Raw genomic sequence first — 21,388 nt, forward strand, 5'->3', positions numbered from 1 at the left:
GTACACGCACACATTTTATTTTACACTAATAACTGGCTTAAAATGTTATTGCAAAAAAAAATTAAAGTTGTTATAATAGTTGTTGGGGTACAAGTCCAATATTATGAAAACATAAATAATGAGGCTGTTTCAGCGAAAAGGAATCGATCACCCACGTAGTCCTGGATTGAATAGCTATGGCTTCCCGACGAACAGAAACTTTCGGAGCAGTGAGATCGCTCCGTGAAGGCTGTGAAGTGCCGAGGAAACTTCTAAGCTTCTGGAAGGAGCCAGGCTGTCTATAGGCTGTAATTAGCCAGGACTTAACGCACAAATGGGCGTCTAAGTGTAGAAATCTACACCACATACTAGCTATGTGTGAAAGAGCCTTATGCTACAATTATTATATAAATGAAGTATGAAGTTATATTATGAAAATTATGTACAAGTAAATTCACAATGTATAAACTGCAACATTTTGTAATTTTAATAAAATTTTCGGATTAAAAGAAAACACCCGGTTTCTGTTCAAGATTATTTTTCTTTCGCGAAAATTAATTAGAATATCTTGGGAGTGCAGTTTTCCGAGAATGAGTGCTGAAAATGTTGTATAATTGATATGCCAATTAAAGAATACATCTTTAAATGATTATGTTTTAATTGTGAGTAATTATGTTTTAATATTATGAGAATTCGAATGCCAATTTGATAATTTGCTGTTGTCAGCTCGAAAATAACTTTCCCTGCAATTATTTATTATTATTATATTATTATTATTATTACTGATCTCGTGATAGTGATCGTCGTAACATAATTTACGAAGAATGTCCGACATTAGTAAATTTAAAAATACTCTACAGATATTGAAAAATTCTTGATTTCAAGGCTACTTGAAAAAAATTCTTTCATTACCTATAATGACATTTTTTTAATGTCCAGGAATTTTTAGCTTTGCCATTATAAGTTGTTAAAAATAAAAACAAATTCAAAATGCAAAACTTTCTTCTAATATTAGAGAAGAGATTTTTTTGTAGAACTGTCTTAGAACTTCCCTATACACAACATTTGACGTAATTTTGTATTACCCATGGGTAAAACGTTCTTTTTGTAGATATTGATACTGTACAAAATTTTTTTGTTCTATCGTCAATAGTTTCCACAGCGCACGCGATCACAGATTTTTTATGGATAGTTTTTTCACACCTATATAACCCATTATATTATTGCATTTTTATTAAGGAACCCAATTTTTTTGCACATAAAGCCTATGTCAGTCACTAAAGCTGCAGCTGAACGGAGAAAGAATTTTGGAAATCGGTCGGTCGGTAGTTTTTGTGTGAAAACATTACAAACATACATACAAAAACACAAATGTTTCCGCTTTATAATATTAGTATATCCTGTTTACTTCCAAATACGCCATTGGAGTTGAATTTGTCCATACAAAAATCTACCGTTACGTTATCGAATTTACGCATTGATCCTTTGTTTAAAATGGATTTAAATATTTGGTGTGACGTATTTTCGACCAAAGCAAACTCAAACTCATTGTATTACTGGGTATTCGAGCGACTGAAATATTTGATTAGTATCATGGATTGAAAAAGTTTTGCATTTTTCACGAGGCATTTTAGATAATGTCCTGAAAATTACTCTTACTCTATTACAAAGTCTCACCTAATGCTTATTTGATTTACTCTAGTATAATTATAACATAATTTTTATGACACTCATTTTGTAAATGTTGATTTTTTCGTGTTTCTACTACTTTCAAGCGCCTTTTAAAGTAAAAGTCAAATCATTTATTTCAAGTCAAAATAACAAGTTAAAAATATTTAAAATAAATATTCTAGTTGCCCCTTCGAGAAAGTAGTTAGGTAGTAGGTAGGTAGATGGAGAAGAATGGACAAGAAACTCCATACTTACTCTTTTGAAATAGTTTTTACAATATTTTGTATACATTGACTTTGTGACTTTGATTGATATGTCAAGACCATGTACCTAGAGCAAAAAAAACTTCTATACTAAAATAAAATAGGCGCATGGTGTTATTAAAAACAATGCAGCAGCTAAATTATCATGTAGATAGATGGTGCTTACATATTTACAAATATAGCAAGTATAGATTTTAATTAAATTGCAATTAAAATCGCTGTAATTGTTTTGTCTAATATGTACTCTAAATTGTTGTTAACATTTTCGTGCCATTTACTCATACATGCCATGCAATATACATACTATTTGTATTGCATTTCATTTAATTTTAGTCGCGATACTCATACATATTAGTATTTGTGATGTGTCTGCAATGATTCCTTATTGATAAATAAACGTAACCCAATTGAACTGCAAAGCCGAAAACCTCGATCATAAACGTCCGGAGGGATTATGCTTAAACATTCAAAAAAAGTATACGTCCGTTGATAACCCCCTCGGGATTAAAGTCGGTTAAAAATACCGTAACCACGAAGGTCGGTTTAATATTTTTTATTCAACATAACGGAAGCAAATTACTTTTGAGTTTTATTTTCGGACGTCAAGGCAGAGTACAAATTACCGTCTGTATCACCTCGTACGTCCGTCGTTCGACAACTAAGCGTTTTTTAAAGCAGTTCTTGCTGCGCACCACCGCATAGTCCACTGAATTATTTCCGAACCAATTCGACTTAGGGACCTTCAAGAAAAGAGCGTACCAATTATTTAAACGCCGGCACCGCGAGCCTTCTGACAATGTGAGTGTCCATGGGCAGCGGTATCACATAACATCAAATGAGCCTCCTGCTCGTTTGCCTCCTATTACTTGAAAAAAAATGGTAAATATTAAACCGTCAATAAAATTTACGTACAAATATTGCTTTTTCAGTAAGCAATGTTTTGTATTCTTAGCAATGTGTTGAAGCTTTAACTTATACCGTATCCGCATTGCTATCTCTTTAAAAAATGTCATTTTTCATATGTTTTTGGGAATCCATATATCTGAATATTCGGTTATCGGTTCATGTAAAATTCGACTTTGATTTCGGCCCTTCTAATCTCCGGTGGGCATCTAAGTTTATCAATTACTAAGTGTGCTTAATCTTACGTTTAATCAACTTGATAAAACAAGGCGATTAGATTTGTCTGGCACAGAAGACGTAGAGTAAAAAATAATTAATGAAATGCTGAACTCAGAGTGAATAATTCTATACAAGGCACGGGCCGAGCAATATTCTTATACATAAATACAATCGTTTTACAAATGTGTTGACTTCCCATTCAGTTTCATAGATTCCTACACGTAGAGTCCTTAACGATAGAGTTGCTTTTACGTGTGGAAGTGCGTGCTTATTTAAAAATAGATAGTCTAAAATATAAAGGTCACAAATTGTGTTTCAAAAGAACTATGTTTATCTCGGCGGATAAGTGCCAAAATTTGATGACTTTGACAAGCCACGTCGCTGTAAATTTCATAGTGTTGAAAGAATCACGTCACTTAATTAAATCGCTTTAAAAGCACGTAAAAGCTTTTTGAAACGGTACGCGAAATATCATTTCACAGTTTACACTTGATAAAAGGTTTATAATTTAAGAGACTTAATCGCCCAAGCACTGTATATTGAAATCGGCTATTGATAATGTTTTTTATAAAACTCTTTTTAATCTTAGTTAATTATAAATTACTTATCTTCATAAAAATATCGTTTTATATTTAAATACGCTTGTGTATTCATCTTAAGAGAGAGAGAATCTTAAGAGAGAGAGAATCTTAAGAGAACATACAGGATGTACTCTTTAGATTGAGTAATTTTATACACGAGTATGACCAGTGATGTGTCGGAATATAGTTGTTTTTTTTTAATTTTTAATAAGAGGTATTGCTAATATTTCATGTATATATCGATATATCGATAGGATCGATCCTAGGCTTTAGCTCAGTCGAGTAACTATAAGCTACAAACTAAAGAGAATATGAAACATTTACTAATAAGAGCCATTTTAGTTTCGGAAATTTCTAAATACGTAAGGGCTGCTCTATATTAATGGTTTCAAAATTCCTTTTTGCTAGAGAGCCTTACATACATATTAATTATTCTAGATTACATTATTCTTGATACTGCTGATCTGTAATATGGAGGAATTTTTAACTAATCTGCCGACAGAAAACTGGCGTGGAGTTTATTGTTGCGTTCGTATTTGCAACGCGTCATTACATTTATTCTCCCATTACATTTTTTTTCATATTAGGGTCTGTTTCACAATGTACGAATAAGTTCTACATAAGTTCCAAATCAGCTATTTATTACTTATTGGTAGGATAAACAGTATTGTTCCGTTTCACGACTGTCAGATAGCGCTATTCGTTCGTCTATTCTCGTACGTTTATGAAAATTAATGGTTACGAAATAGATGCACTTAAAAATTCACGACGAATTGATTTAAAATATACTATTATTAATAGTCACAGGGACTTTTCTCCAAATTGTCATATATTCTTTTAATGTGGCTTTAGTGATCTTCGGTATTCCACACAAAAATAATTATCTTTGTGTAGAATATATTATTATAAGTGTTATGTTATATATTAGTATATTATTTTAAATTTAATTAACCACAATTGTAATATGTTAATTCCATTGGTGGGTACTTACGTCCAAGTTGCACATTCTCGGAGTATAATATTGGCATTCCATTAATTAGTACGTTCCATGTACACATACTTCACTTTTAGTTGAAAATTACATTCTCGTAAATTATACTAATAAGATTCTACTTTGTAGGTACAAATTAAGTTTAGTTTAAGTACATTTTATTGCGAGTTGCTTTTCAACATAATTGTGCGCTCGAATTTAGCTTGTGTACTGAATTAAACACTAATGGGTCAACCCGACTTATTCCATCTTGAAAAAATATATAAAAGATAAATTTAATGAAGCGTTTTGTTAATATTTTGAAGTCGGTTATTAATAATAAAAAATATTTGTACCTACCTTTTTTTACCTTTGAATCAAGTGGCGTAATGAAAGACAAATTTCGACGAAATATATTAAAAGACCAACAAAAACTTTGCTTTCATTGGACAAGATTGTTTGATGAAAAAATATCGGAAATATCTTCAAAAATTTAACTTCGATGTTCATTAAAAGAAATAAGACCCGCCTGGAAGCCATTAGTAAATTTTGTTTATTTATACTTGAATAAATACACTTTTATTTATTTATATAAGCAATTGTGTACGGTTTGGATATTAATAACAATTTAACATAACTAAGACTATGATATACGAACTAGTACGAACGGGGGGGGTGTTCAATCGACAGTAACTTCCAAAAAAGTTGAAATTTTATGTAAAAAAATCAAAATGGCCCGAAGTTGAATCTCACACCTTAGATCGAACATACCAAGACTACCAATGAGACGTAAATCTCAAATACCTAGGTTGGTCGTTTTGTTAATAAAAGAACTTACGTAATAGTAAGGGAATATATTGTTCATCAATTTCAATGGCGAAATGGCCTAGCCATTTAATTAGACTAAGGTGTACAGTTTGTGTAGGACGATAACTTTTTCTTAACTTCTAATAACTTTTTGATGGCTATATGTTCGCGTCTTGGAAACATTTTACATGAAAATGTTGCTGGTTAAGTTATGTATATATGTCACAAAATATTCTAAATATTATTAAATTCTTCAATATTACATTCAATAAAGTGCTCCGCAGACGGTCGAAACATCTGGCTGTAGAATAGCATAGAAATTTCTGCTTGGATAAAATAAAAATTCTTCAATCATTTTGATTAACAATTGTCTTTAAAAATAGTCTTAACCTGAAAATCTTAGGACAAAATTTAATTACGAGACTAAGCACGACACATGACTCCTGTATTTAAACACAATACTTATTCATTTATGGAAGTACTTAATTCCTACTTAGCGCTGATTCTTCTTGGTGTTCGTTTGCCAGTCACTAAATAAGTTTCTTCTCCTCCTATTCTGGGCTGCGGCTGAAGCACCATTAATTCACCAATCAGTAGTCCGTTCACGGCTATGTCCCCTTAGGTAGAATGCCTAAAGTGAACCCTGTTAGTTTAGAGTCTTGAACGGCTAAAAGTTTTTACGTCAACATGAAATTCTTATTGTGTGTAGTATATGAGTCACATAACCTTGAAGACCCCAGCAATATTAAAATATTCTAACCAGTCTTCTAATTTGAATTCACTTGAGAATTCTACCGATCGCTAGACCACGCACGAAGTGATTTCTCGTTGGATTCCTTGGCGAGGTAATCTGATTAGCAGAATTCACCTAACATGAATACAAAGGGCTGATGTTGGCTAATATTAATATGTCTTAAATAATTTTTTGCCACCAAATTACGTTTCGTGACTCACTCTATCTTTTCGGTAAAACAATATAGTACAAAATTCCTAAATCTGTAACTTTTGTTGGCTCAGTTAAATATGCGTCTTTGTTTAAAGAGTAACCTGTAGTGGGCATTCAGTCATTACATTTAAACACGCCGACCTAATTCCTATAGTAACTTTATAGAACAATAATAAAAGTTTTGTGATGTATGGCTGACACAGTACAAGTTACTTTACAAAAATGCTCAACGAATATGTGAGAAATGTGGTTCTCCCGATTTGGTAAAACATTTTTCTCTATGAAACAATTATTAATATACAATTGTTCCTTAAAGGATATCCTTGTTCCTAATAAGAGAAATAAGTCTTTAAATGGCTTTGTAATCCATTATTATATCTGTAATGTTTATGTGCAGTAACAAAGACTATGAATCAGGATGATATATTATGTCACGTCAAACTTGTAAGTTGTGGAGACATAGCACGACTTGTATTATGTAGAATTCATAAATTCATGATATTATTTTGGACAGACTTTAAGGCTACGCACCGTTATGGGTAGCCACTGGAAGAAATTTCAAATATTTCAGTTTTAGAGTTACTAGTTACATTACGATTATTGGTGTGCTATTTACAAAAGCTTTTGTACATACAATAATACCTACACACACGTAATTCAGACATGAAATTGTATGGAAAGTTTTGTTTATAACTTGCATTTCACATGGAGCTGCTCTTCTAGTGAACGTAATGTTATTTGATATTGTGTGGTGCCTCAGATATTTGTATATAACCTCAGTATGTTGTGGCATGTTATGGACTGAATTATCTCACTACATATATAATAAACCTTTTGAATTTGGTCAGTATATTTTTTAAATCATTGTATGGCAGAATATCGGAGTATTGTATGTAAATTCAATAAAGATCAAATATCGCCTATACGATATTTCATACAAACTGAAAATCAATTTCTGTTCCGTTATAGGTATAACCCTAAACCTATCCTTAATATTTGTTAACAATTGATCTGACTGGTATGTTGTAATGGGTACGTACAGCTCTCCCATGATACTCAAAAAAATATTGATTAATAGTTAATTCAAGAAAGGTAATACTGCCAGCTAACATACATATTAAAAAACAAAACATTTAGACAATATACAAAGTACAACAGATTACCTAAATAAACAATATGTATGAAACAGAAAGCATAAGTAAGTACATTATTAGATAAAATAAAAAAAATGAAAGAATGTAAACTGAAATATAACTAAACAATCAGTTATAGATTTAGAGTCTAGTTCAGAGTCATCGTAATATATAATGAAAGCCTTATCAAAAACCTTACATCTAAGTGTGTTTAGGGAAACATTAGTAAAAAACTAAATCAGTCTAACTACCTGAAAGCTGTCCGTAGTACTTTCTGTCGAATAGGGTTATTATAGAAAATATCCTGCACTTTTTTAACGAATCTGCAACGCCAGTAACAAACGAACGCACTTTTATCTCTTGGTGCTATTAAAACAGTATTTTCTGATGTTCTATTAATTATTAAGGAAATAAGCGTAGATTTCATAAGTACAAATTGTATTAAGCGAGCTAGGTTATTAATTACAGGTCACAGGTGCTGCTACATTAATTACTTAATATTTATGGGCCATGCGAAAATGTTGTGTGCTTATGGGAATTTCAGGGAGAAATGTTTTGTGTAGTAATTAGGTTAAGCTTCTCTAGTGTTTTCCAAATGCTATGACTGCTTTTGGGTTCGACTCTAAGGACAAAAATATACATATAATAAGCTACATATTAGATAAATAAATTTGATATTACAATCATTTTCTCGTTATTTAGCTTTAGCCTAATAAAATATATTTATCAGTATAGAATTACTAATACGAGTTTGTGAATTATTTAATAAAGAAATAATCTAGAAAATTTCTTTAGGGTCTGTTTCACAATGTACGGATAAGTTCTACATGAGTTCCAAATTAGCTATTTATTACTTATTGGTAGGATAAACACTATTGTTGCGTTTCACGACTGTCAGATAGCGCTATTCGTCATATAAAGTCCATTATAAGCTATGAGTCCGATGAAGTGTCAAATAGCACAATTTATCTTCCAAATAATTTATGTGATGCATAGCTATTTGGTACTTTATCCATAAATTGTGAAACAGACCCTTAGGGTCTGTTTCACAATGTATGGATAAAGTACCAAATAGCTATGCAACACATAAATTATTTGGAAGATAAAAGTTCCGAATAAGAAACTTTGCGTTTCACAATCATATTTTATCCGGCACATAACTATCCGACACATAAAGAAGATTGTGGTAGCAACACCAAATTCGTATGTTCCGTTTTTTTGTTACGAACAAATAAAGTTACAAAATTCTATAGAAAAACATAGAACCTTAACCTTTTTGTTGGTCATTTAATATTACTTGTAATGAAACGGGCTGTCATTTTCACATGGTATTTTTGTTTGTTAGGTTATTGAGTATTTTAGTACATATTTTAGTTCGGTGCCTTCGGCTTGACCTTTCCGTTGTATTTGTGATTCGAGGTGGATTCTTTAACTTAAAAAAATGTCTACGCAAAAACGTGAAAGAAGCGTCAATTTCAGCCGGGAAGAAGTTGAGCTTCTAACTTCGCTTGTTGCTGACCATAAAAATATATTAGAAAATAAAAAAAGTGACTCAGTCACCTGGCAGGAGAAAGAGCAGTGCTGGAAGACGTTAGAGGCGCTGTTTAATAGCACAAGTGGGAAAAACTTTCTCAGCGCTAAAACTTTAAAAGCTAAATACGAAGGCTTAAAGAGGGCTACAAGAAAAAAGTCTGCCTTGATACATGCTGAAACGTAACGTAAAGGAGGTGGCCCTAGTGCTGCTACTCCTCTTACCCCTATCGAGGAAAAAGTCAAAGACATGATATTGTTGTCTGTCGAAGGAATTGAAAGTCAATTTGACTCCGATCGCATTGGTAAGATATACAATACAAATTACTTTATTTTCTCTCACAAATGAAACAATATTACATACATATTATGATATAATTTTAGAAAGAGAATCTATCCATTCAGTTGAGGCAGACGTTTGTACACAGAAGGAAGATTCTAATGAGGAGCAACCTCCAAAAAGAAAAATAAGTAAGTAATGCTTCAAATTGTTATGCCTCAGAGTTGTTGGTAAGTTAGTCGGACTTTACCTTTTATGTTTCACTTCAGGTGAATGTGGTAGTGCTACCCCAAAAAAATTGGCAATTGAAAAGTGGACCAACTGGAAGCCAAAATCTCTACGTTCCAAAAAACATCCCGCTTTATGTAAGTTATTTGTATTAAAGTAGATTTATTTCATTATTAGGTTTTGCCTATAGTCACCACGCTATATCTAAAACTCGCGGATAAGCCCTAAGTCGCTTTCATCGACACCCACAAGCAAATATTGGGTGGTACTACTCGTCTTTGCTGCCACCACACGGCTAACCAATCAATCTATTTTCAGCTACTCCGAAGATGAAAAGGCCATTCGAAAAAGTTGCTGATTCAAAATTAGAGATTGCGGATCTGCAAAAGAAGATTCTGGAGGTAGAGCTTCTAAATAAGAGAAAGCAATGGGCATTTGAAGAGGAAGAAAGAGAGCATAAAAGATAATTATGGGCCATAGAAAAAAATATGTTGTTAAATAAATTAGAAAAATAATCGATTTTGTGCCTGGAGCGAGGATGTATTGTAATAAAAATTTGTATTTTTATTTTAATAAAAGCATTGAATGTTTATTTAATTTATCTCAAAAATTTTGTAATTTATAAAATATTATAGTAATAAAGCAAAATAATCACTAATAAGATTACTTCGCACACTTGCATTTCCCACGTTGTCAATTGCGCTTTGATCAATATCATCAGCAGGTTCATCTACTTGTTGTAGTAGTTCAAAATGTTCATCTCGCATATCAATAGCAATATTGTGCAACACCGCACATGCCACTATCACGGCTTGTACACGAGATACATGAAGCAAAATCTTTTTTGACAAAATGGGGAACCGGTTTTTCCAAACACCATATGTCCTTTCCACCACATTTCTGCTTCGAATTTGAGATTCGTTATATAGATGTGCTGCTGGAGTCGTGGGGTTTTGGAGTGGAGTTAGAAGGTATGAAGTATTTTCATAGCCTTTATCACCAACAATCAAAAGGTTTCCAAATTCTCCATTTATCAGTCTTTGTTTTAGGAATGAATTGTTGAAAATTGTTTGGTCATGTGCTGCTCCTGGCCATCTAGCCACTATGTCTAAAATCTTCAACTTTGCACTCACTACAGTTTGAACATTAAAAGAAAACTGTGACTTTCTGTCTCTCCATTCTTCTGCATTGTCTCCACCTAAAATGACAAAAGTTATATTATACAAACTAGAAACAATAATCGAATAAATAACAAAGTACAAACTACATAGTTTAATAGATATTATGTTTTTATATGGTTATTGGATCTTTTACCTGGAGATTTTATAGGAACATGGGTACAATCAATAGCGCCAATGAGTCTTGGAAATTTAGCTATGTTGTAAAACTCTTGCTGTATTTCTTGAGTATCGGTTGGAAATTTGATGAACTCAGGACGGAGCTGTGCAATAGCCTGTGAAATCAAGGTGACAATGCGACTGGCAGAAGCTTTGCTGACACCAGAGAAATCACCGACTACTGTGAGAAAACTTCCTGTTGCATAATATCTCAAAGTCAATAGTAGACGAGTAATCGGCATTATAACATGATTTCTGAAACAAACATGGCTTAGATTTGGTACATAAGGAATTCGTTGGTAAGGTAAATAGATTCCTATTCCTACTTATTTTGTCTAGGAAAACCAGACACAATAGAAAATCTATTGTTAAGTGGATCCAGCAGCGCTCATCTGGTAGCTAAACCAATCATTGCGGGTTGTATGTATGTAGGTACTTACCTTTCTGTAGGAGCAGAAATTGTTTCTTCAATCATTGAATAAACAAACATCACGGCTTCTTTAGTAAGTCTGAACCGTGTCCTAAAGTCCGTTTCGTCCAATGTCTCCATATAGTTGGTTCTATTCTGAAATACGGGATTCCTGCGCGGTGTTGTGATGCGATCAAAGTATTCATCAAACTCATCTTCAAGAGTTTCAAAAACGTCCATCATATTATTGAATCACAACGTTTTCTTGTCTGACATCAGTCAAACACACTTATGTTTCAGATAAATTGTGCTATTTGCCACTTCATCCGACATATAACTTATGATGGACTTTATGTGACGAATAGCGCTATCTGACAGTCGTGAAACGCAACAATAGTGTTTATCCTACCAATAAGTAATAAATAGCTTATTTGGAACTTATGTGGAACTTATCCGGACATTGTGAAACAGACCCTTAGAGTACTAAGATAACTATATTTTTTCGAAATTCAAAATTTCGAAAGTGCCACAGAAAGTTGACAAATAAGGATATTATGTTACTCAAACATTACTGTGCTTTCATTTTATACAAATGAATCAATTTGATGCGTGAAATAACTTTTAATCTATGGATATAAAATCTCATTGTAATTGGTATCTTACACGTAATCTTTTTGAATGTGTTCGTTCGACGTGTGACGACGAAATTTAGCTCCTGCAGTTGTTAGTTCGAACAATTCTTCAGAGCATTGCTTCATTTTTTTATTTTTTTTTATAGAATAGGGGGCAAACGGGCAGGAGGCTCACCTGATGTTAAGTGATACCGCCGCCCATGGACACTCTCAATGCCAGAGGGCTCGCGAGTGCGTTGCCGGCCTTTCAAGAAGTGGTACGCTCTTTTCTTGAAGGACCCTAAGTCGAATTGGTTCGGAAATACTTCAGTGGGCAGCTGGTTCCACAAAGTGGTGGTGCGCGGCAAAAACGCTCAGTTGTGGAACGGCGGACGTCGAGGTGATACGGGTGGAATTTCGTACTCTGCCTCGACGTCCGATGACGAAACTCAGCTGTATTATTAAATTATTTCATAGTGTCTGAGAAATAGCATATACATTTGAACTAGGTCCTAGTTAAACTTAGTTAAGCAAGGATTGAAACGCACATTAATAATTTAAGACCCGCCCACTAACCTGTCTTGCTGAATGCGCATGTTCTCAAATGCCATTAATTATTCTACTTAATTCAAACAGTATATAAGTTATGTAGAGGACTTAATTTTTTGTAGTTTCAAAGCTATATATGTATATGCATAAGTTACTTAGGAAGATTGAAAAAAGTTTATTATCTTTTAAGAAATTTATTTTATGAAGAAAGTTTACAGTTAAAAAAGTATTGGTTTCTATTAATGACATGTTAAAATCAAGAAAATATATATAAACATTTCTAATAACTATTTTAAAGCTATTATTAGGCTATTATAATAAGTACTGTACCATGATAATAAGAAATGAGCATACAACTTTCAAAGGCCAGCAACGCACTCGTGAGCCTTGGGTATTGCGTGTGTACATGGTCGGCGGTGTCGCTTAACATCAGCGAACCTGCTGCCCTATTTTAAAAAAAAAGTAATTTTTTTTTGAAAATAGGGCATCATGTACAATTTTATACCGATTTTGAAAAGTATTCGACAAATTATTGCAATACCGATTTGTTAACTAGAATTCCTTGGGATAAACGGGGACCTGTTGCATTAGATAAAATCTTATATAACGAATCATATTCAAGCGGTTACCCTAGATGATTCTCGGTCTGATTTCATAATAGAACGTCTGTCGTATCTCAGGGAAGTCTTCTTGGTCCTCTTATATATAGATTAACTGTGCGATATTGGTAAATGCTTTGTATTGGTTAACTTAGTATAGACTACGTAATACATAAATATCAACATCACTAACTAGTAACATTTTCCCGAAGTCGGAAAACATAACAAAGTTATAAACTACAAACTTTATGAAAATTTCAAAGAACAGAAACTGCCAGAGACCTGTGTGCATTGAGAAAATAAATTTTATAATGTTGGAAGTAAGAATACTTAATACTTCATATTATATAAAAAAATATGTATCATATTAAAATACATAAATATATATAATAAAAATATATATAGTGTCACTTCGAAAAAGACTACTCTGTTCTTTGATATTTCAAGATCAATAAATAAATACTAGTATACGCTAAATGTACGGGACGTTACTTGAATTTCAATGGAATCGTGTCGATCGGAACTACTTGTCATGAGTGTTTATTATGCAAAGCGAGTGACATTTACGATTGAAAATGCGTGCCATTCCATGGTCTTCCGCGGGATACACGATTCAATAGATTAATGAACCCTTGATGTGTGGCATTTATTGCAGAAATCGTATAACTATGGGCGTTAATTCACCGAGTTAGAACTGTGGTTTTAGTGGCTCATACGGTTCGGAGACTATCCCTGTCCCAGATAGTCTCATAAATTATATAAGGTGCAATTGATCAGCCATCAATCAGCCTTGCGATTCTGTAATTTACTTTTCGAACTCTCACAGCGGTTTTCACAGCTTCACAACTGATTTGAACGCGACCGCCGCGCCGCTGCGAAAACCGCTGTGAGAGTTCGAAAAGTGAGTAACAGAATTGCAAGTGATCAGCCATCAGTACCCTTATCACAAACTCGAGTCAACTATCCCGGCTAGACTAAGTCACAAGAACGTTAGTTATTGAATATTTACTACAACAACTACTCCATTAAAGATAATTTAATGAGTGATGAGACTAAGCGCGTACGACAACCATGTAGTCGGTTTGCCGTATGTTGTTAGTTGGTATGGCAACACTGAGTCAAACAAATTTTTAATTTGAAATATGTTAGAAAAATTAATACCTTGAAATGTGAAACGACCTACATTTAACGTGACCGCTTAACCGCTTTTTGTGGTTAATGGACATCAAAGGTTTCTTATTAAAAATTAAATTTAAAGGTGTTAGACACTTTTAAATCATTTTCACTAAAGATATCATTTGCTTTATAAAATTTAAATCGCTCGCGTAGAATATGATTTAATTTAATGCATTTCATAATGTCACTTATAGATTTTAAATTTAATCATTTTTATAAAAATGCAATAACATGAAGTGGTTAAGTGGCGTTAAATTAAAAAAATAGTGACTCGTTAAAATTTCGAATAGACTTCTCATTATTATTTTTAAAAAGTTAGGGCGGTAGGGAAAAAAGGCAGAAAAGAACTTGGACGAAAACACTTTAAGCCTTGGGTGTGCGCAAATTGTTCAATCTGCTGAATTAATGCATGCTCTCGATGTAAAGAAAAAGCTACGTTCAGGAAATACGTATGATATTTTGCAAATACTGCCGTGCGATTCTGTAACTCACTTTTGGAACTCACACAGCGGTTTTCACAGCGGCAGTCGCGCTCAAATCAGTCGTGAAGCAGTCATTTTATGATTTTGCGTGAGTTCCAAAAGTGAGTTACAGAATCGCAAGGCTGTACGTCGTAGGACAAGTGAGGCTAATCCCTTGAATATCACGATGGTTACTGGATATACAAACACACACATAATTTAAAGGCCAAATCCCAAGTTAGACCTGCCCATTGCATTTGTGACCCTTCGATGTATGTACCTCTTTAGTTGGGCTACTTACTGCTGGCGGTACTTCTGCGAGAAATCCGAACCCTGCTAAACATTTTATTCATACATTAATAATCGTGTCGACTACCTCCACACCGCTTCATCCTCGGACTGAGTTAGGGCGCTTCGGGCTCCTGGGACCCTACCGGACCCAGTGATCTATAGCTATCAATCTTCACTGCCAATTTATCGAGACTATCTTGTCTCCCGAGTAGCCAAGACCCAGTATCAAATTATAGTATATAATTTATCCCGAGAATTTTTTTGAATAAAAATTACTAGCTGTATCCCAACATTTCACCCGCGTAACATTACAACGTTGTACATTATGGTAGGGGAGCCCAAGAGGGGATTTTTTTTTTTCATTTTCAACCCTTAAATACAACCACCCGCATCATGCAAACAATCAGATTAACATACGTACATTATTAAAAATACGTAGGGCATTGATGCTATCAATATCTGACGCGCTCGAGGATGTCCATGCAACAGTTTTTTTTACATATTTAAAAATCTATAGCCGCTTCCCCCACCGATGTAAAGGTATATATCATATAACATTTTTTTCTTCTTATCATCTAAGCTTTGCATCCCAATAGGTCTCTACGACGCTCGAGTAAATCCCCATTTAGCATCGTGGGCTCCCCTACTATTATCATGTTACGACAAATGAACTATCCAACACAAAATTATTTTTCAGTTCGTACCAGTAATTCCTGTAATGGTATTAGCATCTCTTTTGATCTCAATTCATGGCATGAACTTGGCTCTTTTACACTTTCAAACGAATTCTATATTCCCATTAAATTAATTTACCGATTCACATCGCTATCTATATAAATGTTTTATAGATATCAGTCTTAACGGTAAGTTTACGAGAGTGAAAACAAAGAACGTAATTCCCTAGCTTAATAAACAGCGTAAAATTGGGGCCTGATTGCGACGTAGTGTTGGGGAAGTGCCCGTGCCTTTGTCACGATGTCATTTCAATGCGACCCAACCTAAGTACTGGATAGGGTTACCACAAAAAAATTTGAATCTTTAACGTAATGAAGTCTAAAGTCGAACCATTGTCTTGTGAATTACTTTGTGGTGTTTAGATTGTCATTTTTTTTCTACAGTTTATCCAAGTCATAGTGATTTAATGATAATCAACTGTATATACAAATAAAAAATTAAAATGATTTTCACATTATTAAATTACGAATTAGTTGTTATTTAAACAGCCCGAGGCAATCTAATTAATTGCAAAATAATAAGTTCCCATCTAAATAATATTTTCACTTTGATAAAGAAAATCAAGTAATCCTTTTTTTGCGTCGTGTGCACATGACTCGGAGAAAGATTAGTTTTTTACTCGATATTATAATATCTATTTAACGCAAAAATGGTATTTGTATCAACTTATGAAGGCAAAATTGTAAGCAACTGTTTAATCAACCTAAACATAATAATCAAATACATAAACAGTATTAACAATTTTCTTAACCTACATAGTAATAATAAAATAATTAAAAATGAATAAAAAACATATTAAAAAACTTTGGTCCCTGTGGCAGTGTACCAATAACGCCGGCAGCATAATATCCTCGCTGTAAAGCGATACTTATTGGTTGAGCGAGGAAAGCACCAACTCTGGGGTACTATCTACCAGGCGCCAATGTGAATCTTTAATTACCTGTGCACTTGAACCCCATTGCCCAACAGACTCTACTCCAAAGGGAACAAAATTTGTAAAAGACCGTTTATTATTTTCCGCCTGCAAATTGTAATAATTTTTTTATTTATGTAAATGTGTTAATTCGATCTGACAGCTTCAAATATTCAAAAACATTTCCTTGAGTATAAAATCTTATAATTATGTATTTCTTAATAATTAGGTTTGTATCTCATTAAAAGAAAGGTCGTTAAGGTAAAATTTTTAATATGATGAAGAAACTGCTAACGATATGAATTAATTCCAAACAGTCGACATATTTGTGATGTGTTCAAGAATTCGCAAATCGCTCGGAATTTCGTATAACATTGAAGCTCCTATTACCGGAGTTCAAGTGTATTTGTATTCGATTTCAAAAAACATTATTTCCAATACATTTCTCATGACTTTCACATTATATAAACATCAACATTTTATGAAGTTTAATATCAGGTAGAGAATGCATATATGCAATCTATAATAATACATATTAGAGCCGGTCCAATAAAGATAATTGAAATGTCCTGTGTCGTATCATATGCAGACTCAGTCACTTAAACTGCGCGTATTTAATTAAATCAGAACGGTAATCGGTGTGACGTTCGTTGCACGTGTTCGTTCGTTTTCGGTACGCTGACGGTGTCTAAGTCCCGGCGCCCATTATCGGCATCGGTACGACTGAGGGTTTTAGGTGGCAAATAGCAATATACTATAACATAATGGCAATAAAGTAGAAATTTCCGTGATATGTGGTTGTAACCTTCGGTACGCCGCCTGCGCCGAGGCAACACTCGGGGGATAGTTTGAGATAATATTAGATATAATAGATATTGAGACGCTTCGGCAAGCTACAGGACGGTGCGGCATCCTTAAGGACGCTTCGTCATCCCTAAGAACGTTGCCGATAATGGGCGCCGGGCCTAAGAAGACCATTTTTTTAACGTCAGGAAATACTCATACGCATATAAAGGGTTTTTCAACAAGAACTTTGTTTTCTAAAACAAAATAAAACAAAGAATTTAGAGGAAAATGAATAAAATTTTTATTGTATTACAAAGAGAAAAGTTTGGCAATTATGAATGAAAAATGATATCTGGAAAATGTCCACCACGACCACGCTGACAGATGTTTATTCTTTCATCAAAATTTTTAATCACTTTTTGGCAAAATGGAGGGTCTATTTCGTTAATGACATCACGGATTTTGAGTTTTAAGGCTGCAATCGATTCGATTGGCTCCGTATAGACTCTGTCTTTAACATAGCCCCACAAAAAATAATCCAGTGGTGTTAAATCACACGATCTGGCTGGCCACTTAACAGCTGAATTTCGCGAAATTATGCGCTCGGGAAATTTGGTTTGCAATAAATTGATCGTTTCATTGGCTGTGTGACATGTGGCACCGTCCTGTTGAAACCACATTTCAGTGATATCCATGTCATCAATAATAGGCCAAAATTTAGTGGTTAACATCTCGCGATACCGTGATCCATTGACTGTTACCGCATTTCCAGCCTCATCTTCGAAAAAAAACGGCCCAATCACGCCTCCAGACCACATAGTGCACCACACAGTAACACGTTGAGTATGCAAAGCCTTCTCAATAATTGCTTTAGGATTTTCAGAAGCCCAAATGCGACAATTTTGCTTGTTGACGTACCCTGACAAATGAAAATGGGCTTCGTCTGAAAAAATGATTTTTTCAGAAAAACCAGCAGGTTGTTCCTGAATGAACTGAGCGAATCTGCGGCGATTTGAATGGTCGATCAGCTTTAATTCCTGCACCAGTTGATTTGTTTGTTTTATTTTGTTTTAGAAAACAAAGTTCTTGTTGAAAAACCCTTACATACGGCATTTTGTTCAAGCAGGGTATAAAAAACTTCATTTAACCCTACCCACTAAAACCTGAGGGATTCATCTCGCCAAGAGGAGAGGGCTGGTAATAGCTGAGAAGAAGAAGACCCTAACTGAACAGAAAAAAACATTCGGCTCAATTTATATAAAGTTCTATTATTAAAATTCAAGCGTTTCTGAGTCAATTCGTTTCTAGCTGTCCTATAAAAATATATACATTAAAAATCCCGTCCGGAAGCAATACCACCCGTCATAATAATTGGCGTCCCGCTACTGCGGATTAATAATTTCCTTAGTAAGCAAGCAAATGATGGCGTCAAAGGTTTTCCTATTTAAGTGAATTTCCTTATGACGGGTTGCGAAGATAGAAAAATGAAAAGCTCAGAAGTCAGACGTAGATTTATCAACTCAACGTCAACTTTTATTTAATAAGCTATTTTAGTGATAAAGTACGATAATTTTTATAACATTTCTACCAGATGAGCTGAGAGCATTTGTTAACTCTTATTTCAGTGTCCAACAAAGTTTTGGGAAAACAAAATTTCTGTAAGTTAAGCGGGGTTCGGCATCCTTATTTCAGAAATTACATGAGGGATTTTATTTACTAATTAAAAACGAGTCAATAATGAAAAATTAGCAGTGTTGGCTTAGTGGCTTCACGATGCGACTCTCATCCCTGAGGTCGTAGGTTCGATCCTCAGCTGTGCACCAATGGACTTTCTTTCTATGTGCGCATTTAATATTCGCTCGAACGGTGAAGGAAAACATTGTGAGGAAACCGGCTTGAGACTCAAAAAATCGACGGCGTGCGTCAGGGTCAGGAGGCTGATCACCTATTAAATTAACAAATGATCATGAAACAGATACAGAAATCTGAGACCCAACCCTAAAAAGGTTGTTGCGTCACTGATTTATTCATTTATATAATGAAAAATGGACATAAATCTGAGTTGACACGGCGCTCATAAACGACGTCATCCAGACGCGTGCTAAAAAGTATTGAAAGCAAATTCTCTACAAACAATCTTTAAAAAGTAGCAGTAAGAGGTTTATACAATTTTCATCAGCCATGTATATAATATATGACATGCAAAGACATGCATAAGGTTGCTTGCCGAGAAATATAGTAGGTTGGCAGTGAAATGTTCTGTCGTTTTGTATTCAAAGTGTCACGTAATCGGGTCTATAGACAATCTTGTCAGAAGTATGAATGTTTTTAGGTTCGCGCGACTAGTAAGCGATTGCTATCGTAATAGTCCTGCGGGGGACATTTGACAAAGCGACCGTTCCTATGTAAACGGATTACGGTGCCTTTCCTACTATTAGTGCGTTAATGGCTCTTGGAACAAAGCTGTTGTATTTTAAACGACCCATTTATAAAACGGTTTTATTTTTTAGTATTACTTTTTATCTTTGAGTGAAATTATTCATTCATCAGTGTATAATTACCATATCTTCACATTGTATTAGATAATAAAAAAATAAAACTAATATTGACATGCTTAATTGAACTTGAAAATAGTAGGATTAAATATGAATTTCACACCCAACAACTGCAAAAGAAGATCATGGAACTACAAACTATAGCAATTTCCATGGTATCAAAATTCCAGGAGTCACAAAGCATGGTCTCTAAATACTCGTCTGCTATGGAAGATCTTAACAAGATCTCCACACATGCAGCACAATGCTTTGAGTTTGAAAACTCAAGCCAGTCTGTGCAGGTGCCATCACCAGTATGTAGGGTGACCAAAAAGGCCATCAAATTATTTGTTTTATTTGAGAATTTACACTGGATATGTTATAGTCAGTTAAATATATTAATGGGGAGCAATTTTATATCTGGTTTTTATGTAAGTTCTTACTGCTGAACGTTAATATTAATGACACTACTATATCAATATCTATTTAATCATGATGTTTTCTCACCGTTTTCAATACAATTCATATTTTTCGGATGCATATATTTTCTACATAGTCTTTTCACGGAGGCATAATTGAACAGTATCTAGCCTAACTTAAGACTATTGATTAATTTAAATATAACCTAATTTTTTAATAAAAATATTCAACATAAGAAAGTGTCAGAATCTCCGTTCTTGCGTTCTTCATTTCACTTGCGTCCACAATGTCCATTAATCCTAACGTTTTTTTTTTCTTTTACAACCTTCTCACTAGGCCGACGGTGTCAAGAATTTGAAAAGCCTTGACATTCGATGGTGGTGCCATCGTTCGTGAGCTCCAGCAATCTTTGTAATTGTATTGGCGAAGTCCTTTACGTTAAGGTCCCAATGGATGTTTCTTTCTCAGAGCACTTATTCTTAAATCATTTTATTATTTGCAGCTTTTAGTGGTACAGGCGGGCCAGTATATAGGTATTAAATTTATGAGCTTTTTATCCGTAATGCAGTACTTCTGAACTAATCATTGAATATAAATATGATGAATTGAGAATCATATTTATGTTCTTTGACACTAATATAATAAAATTGTAACAAGTTTATAACATTTAACCAATTTCGTAGATCAAAAAAATATTTTATATAATCCGAAAGTTTCTAACTTTCAGGTTAGTTACTGCTTATCTATACTAATATTATAAAGAGGAAAGATTTGATTTTTTGTTTGTTTGAAATGAATAGGCTCCGAAACTACTGGACCGATTTCAAAAATTCTTTCACCGTTGGCAAGCTACACCAATTCCAAGTGACATAGGCTATTTTCATTTTCAAAAAATTAGGGATGCCTACTAAAACTTGAATAATATAACCCAAGGTGTAAAAAATAAACAAAAAACTTCCTTCAATCGCGTGCGCTGCGAAAACTATTAATGATAGAACAGAATGATGTATTTCAATTTTTCAGGACACATCACTATCTATAAAAAATGTCGCGACAG

At 33.9% G+C, this 21,388-nt stretch overlaps 2 protein-coding genes across 3 annotated transcripts in view; both read left to right on the top strand.

Annotated features, from left to right (window-relative positions):
- LOC125062341 (dystrophin-like protein 1) overlaps positions 1–21,388 on the top strand; it is a 150,847-nt gene that overhangs the window by 36,931 nt on the left and 92,528 nt on the right. The window lies entirely within an intron of this gene.
- Positions 9,111–10,040, top strand: LOC125062343. Its single transcript, XM_047668181.1, has 4 exons — positions 9,111–9,307; positions 9,387–9,473; positions 9,552–9,647; positions 9,829–10,040. Exons 1-4 carry the CDS (start codon positions 9,253–9,255, stop codon positions 9,975–9,977), a joined length of 387 nt encoding a protein of 128 aa, XP_047524137.1. The 5' UTR covers positions 9,111–9,252; the 3' UTR covers positions 9,978–10,040.

Source organism: Pieris napi, chromosome Z (genome assembly GCF_905475465.1).
Source record: "Pieris napi chromosome Z, ilPieNapi1.2, whole genome shotgun sequence".
NCBI lineage: Eukaryota > Metazoa > Arthropoda > Insecta > Lepidoptera > Pieridae > Pieris > Pieris napi.

Bases quoted from the DNA above. Each gene is read 5' to 3' on its own strand.
- LOC125062343 (XM_047668181.1), top strand. From the start codon at position 9,253: ATGATATTGTTGTCTGTCGAAGGAATTGAAAGTCAATTTGACTCCGAT. The intron at 9,308-9,386 runs GTAAGATATACA...ATATAATTTTAG, and splicing joins ATTTGACTCCGATCGCATTG to AAAGAGAATCTATCCATTCA. The intron at 9,474-9,551 runs GTAAGTAATGCT...GTTTCACTTCAG, and splicing joins ACCTCCAAAAAGAAAAATAA to GTGAATGTGGTAGTGCTACC.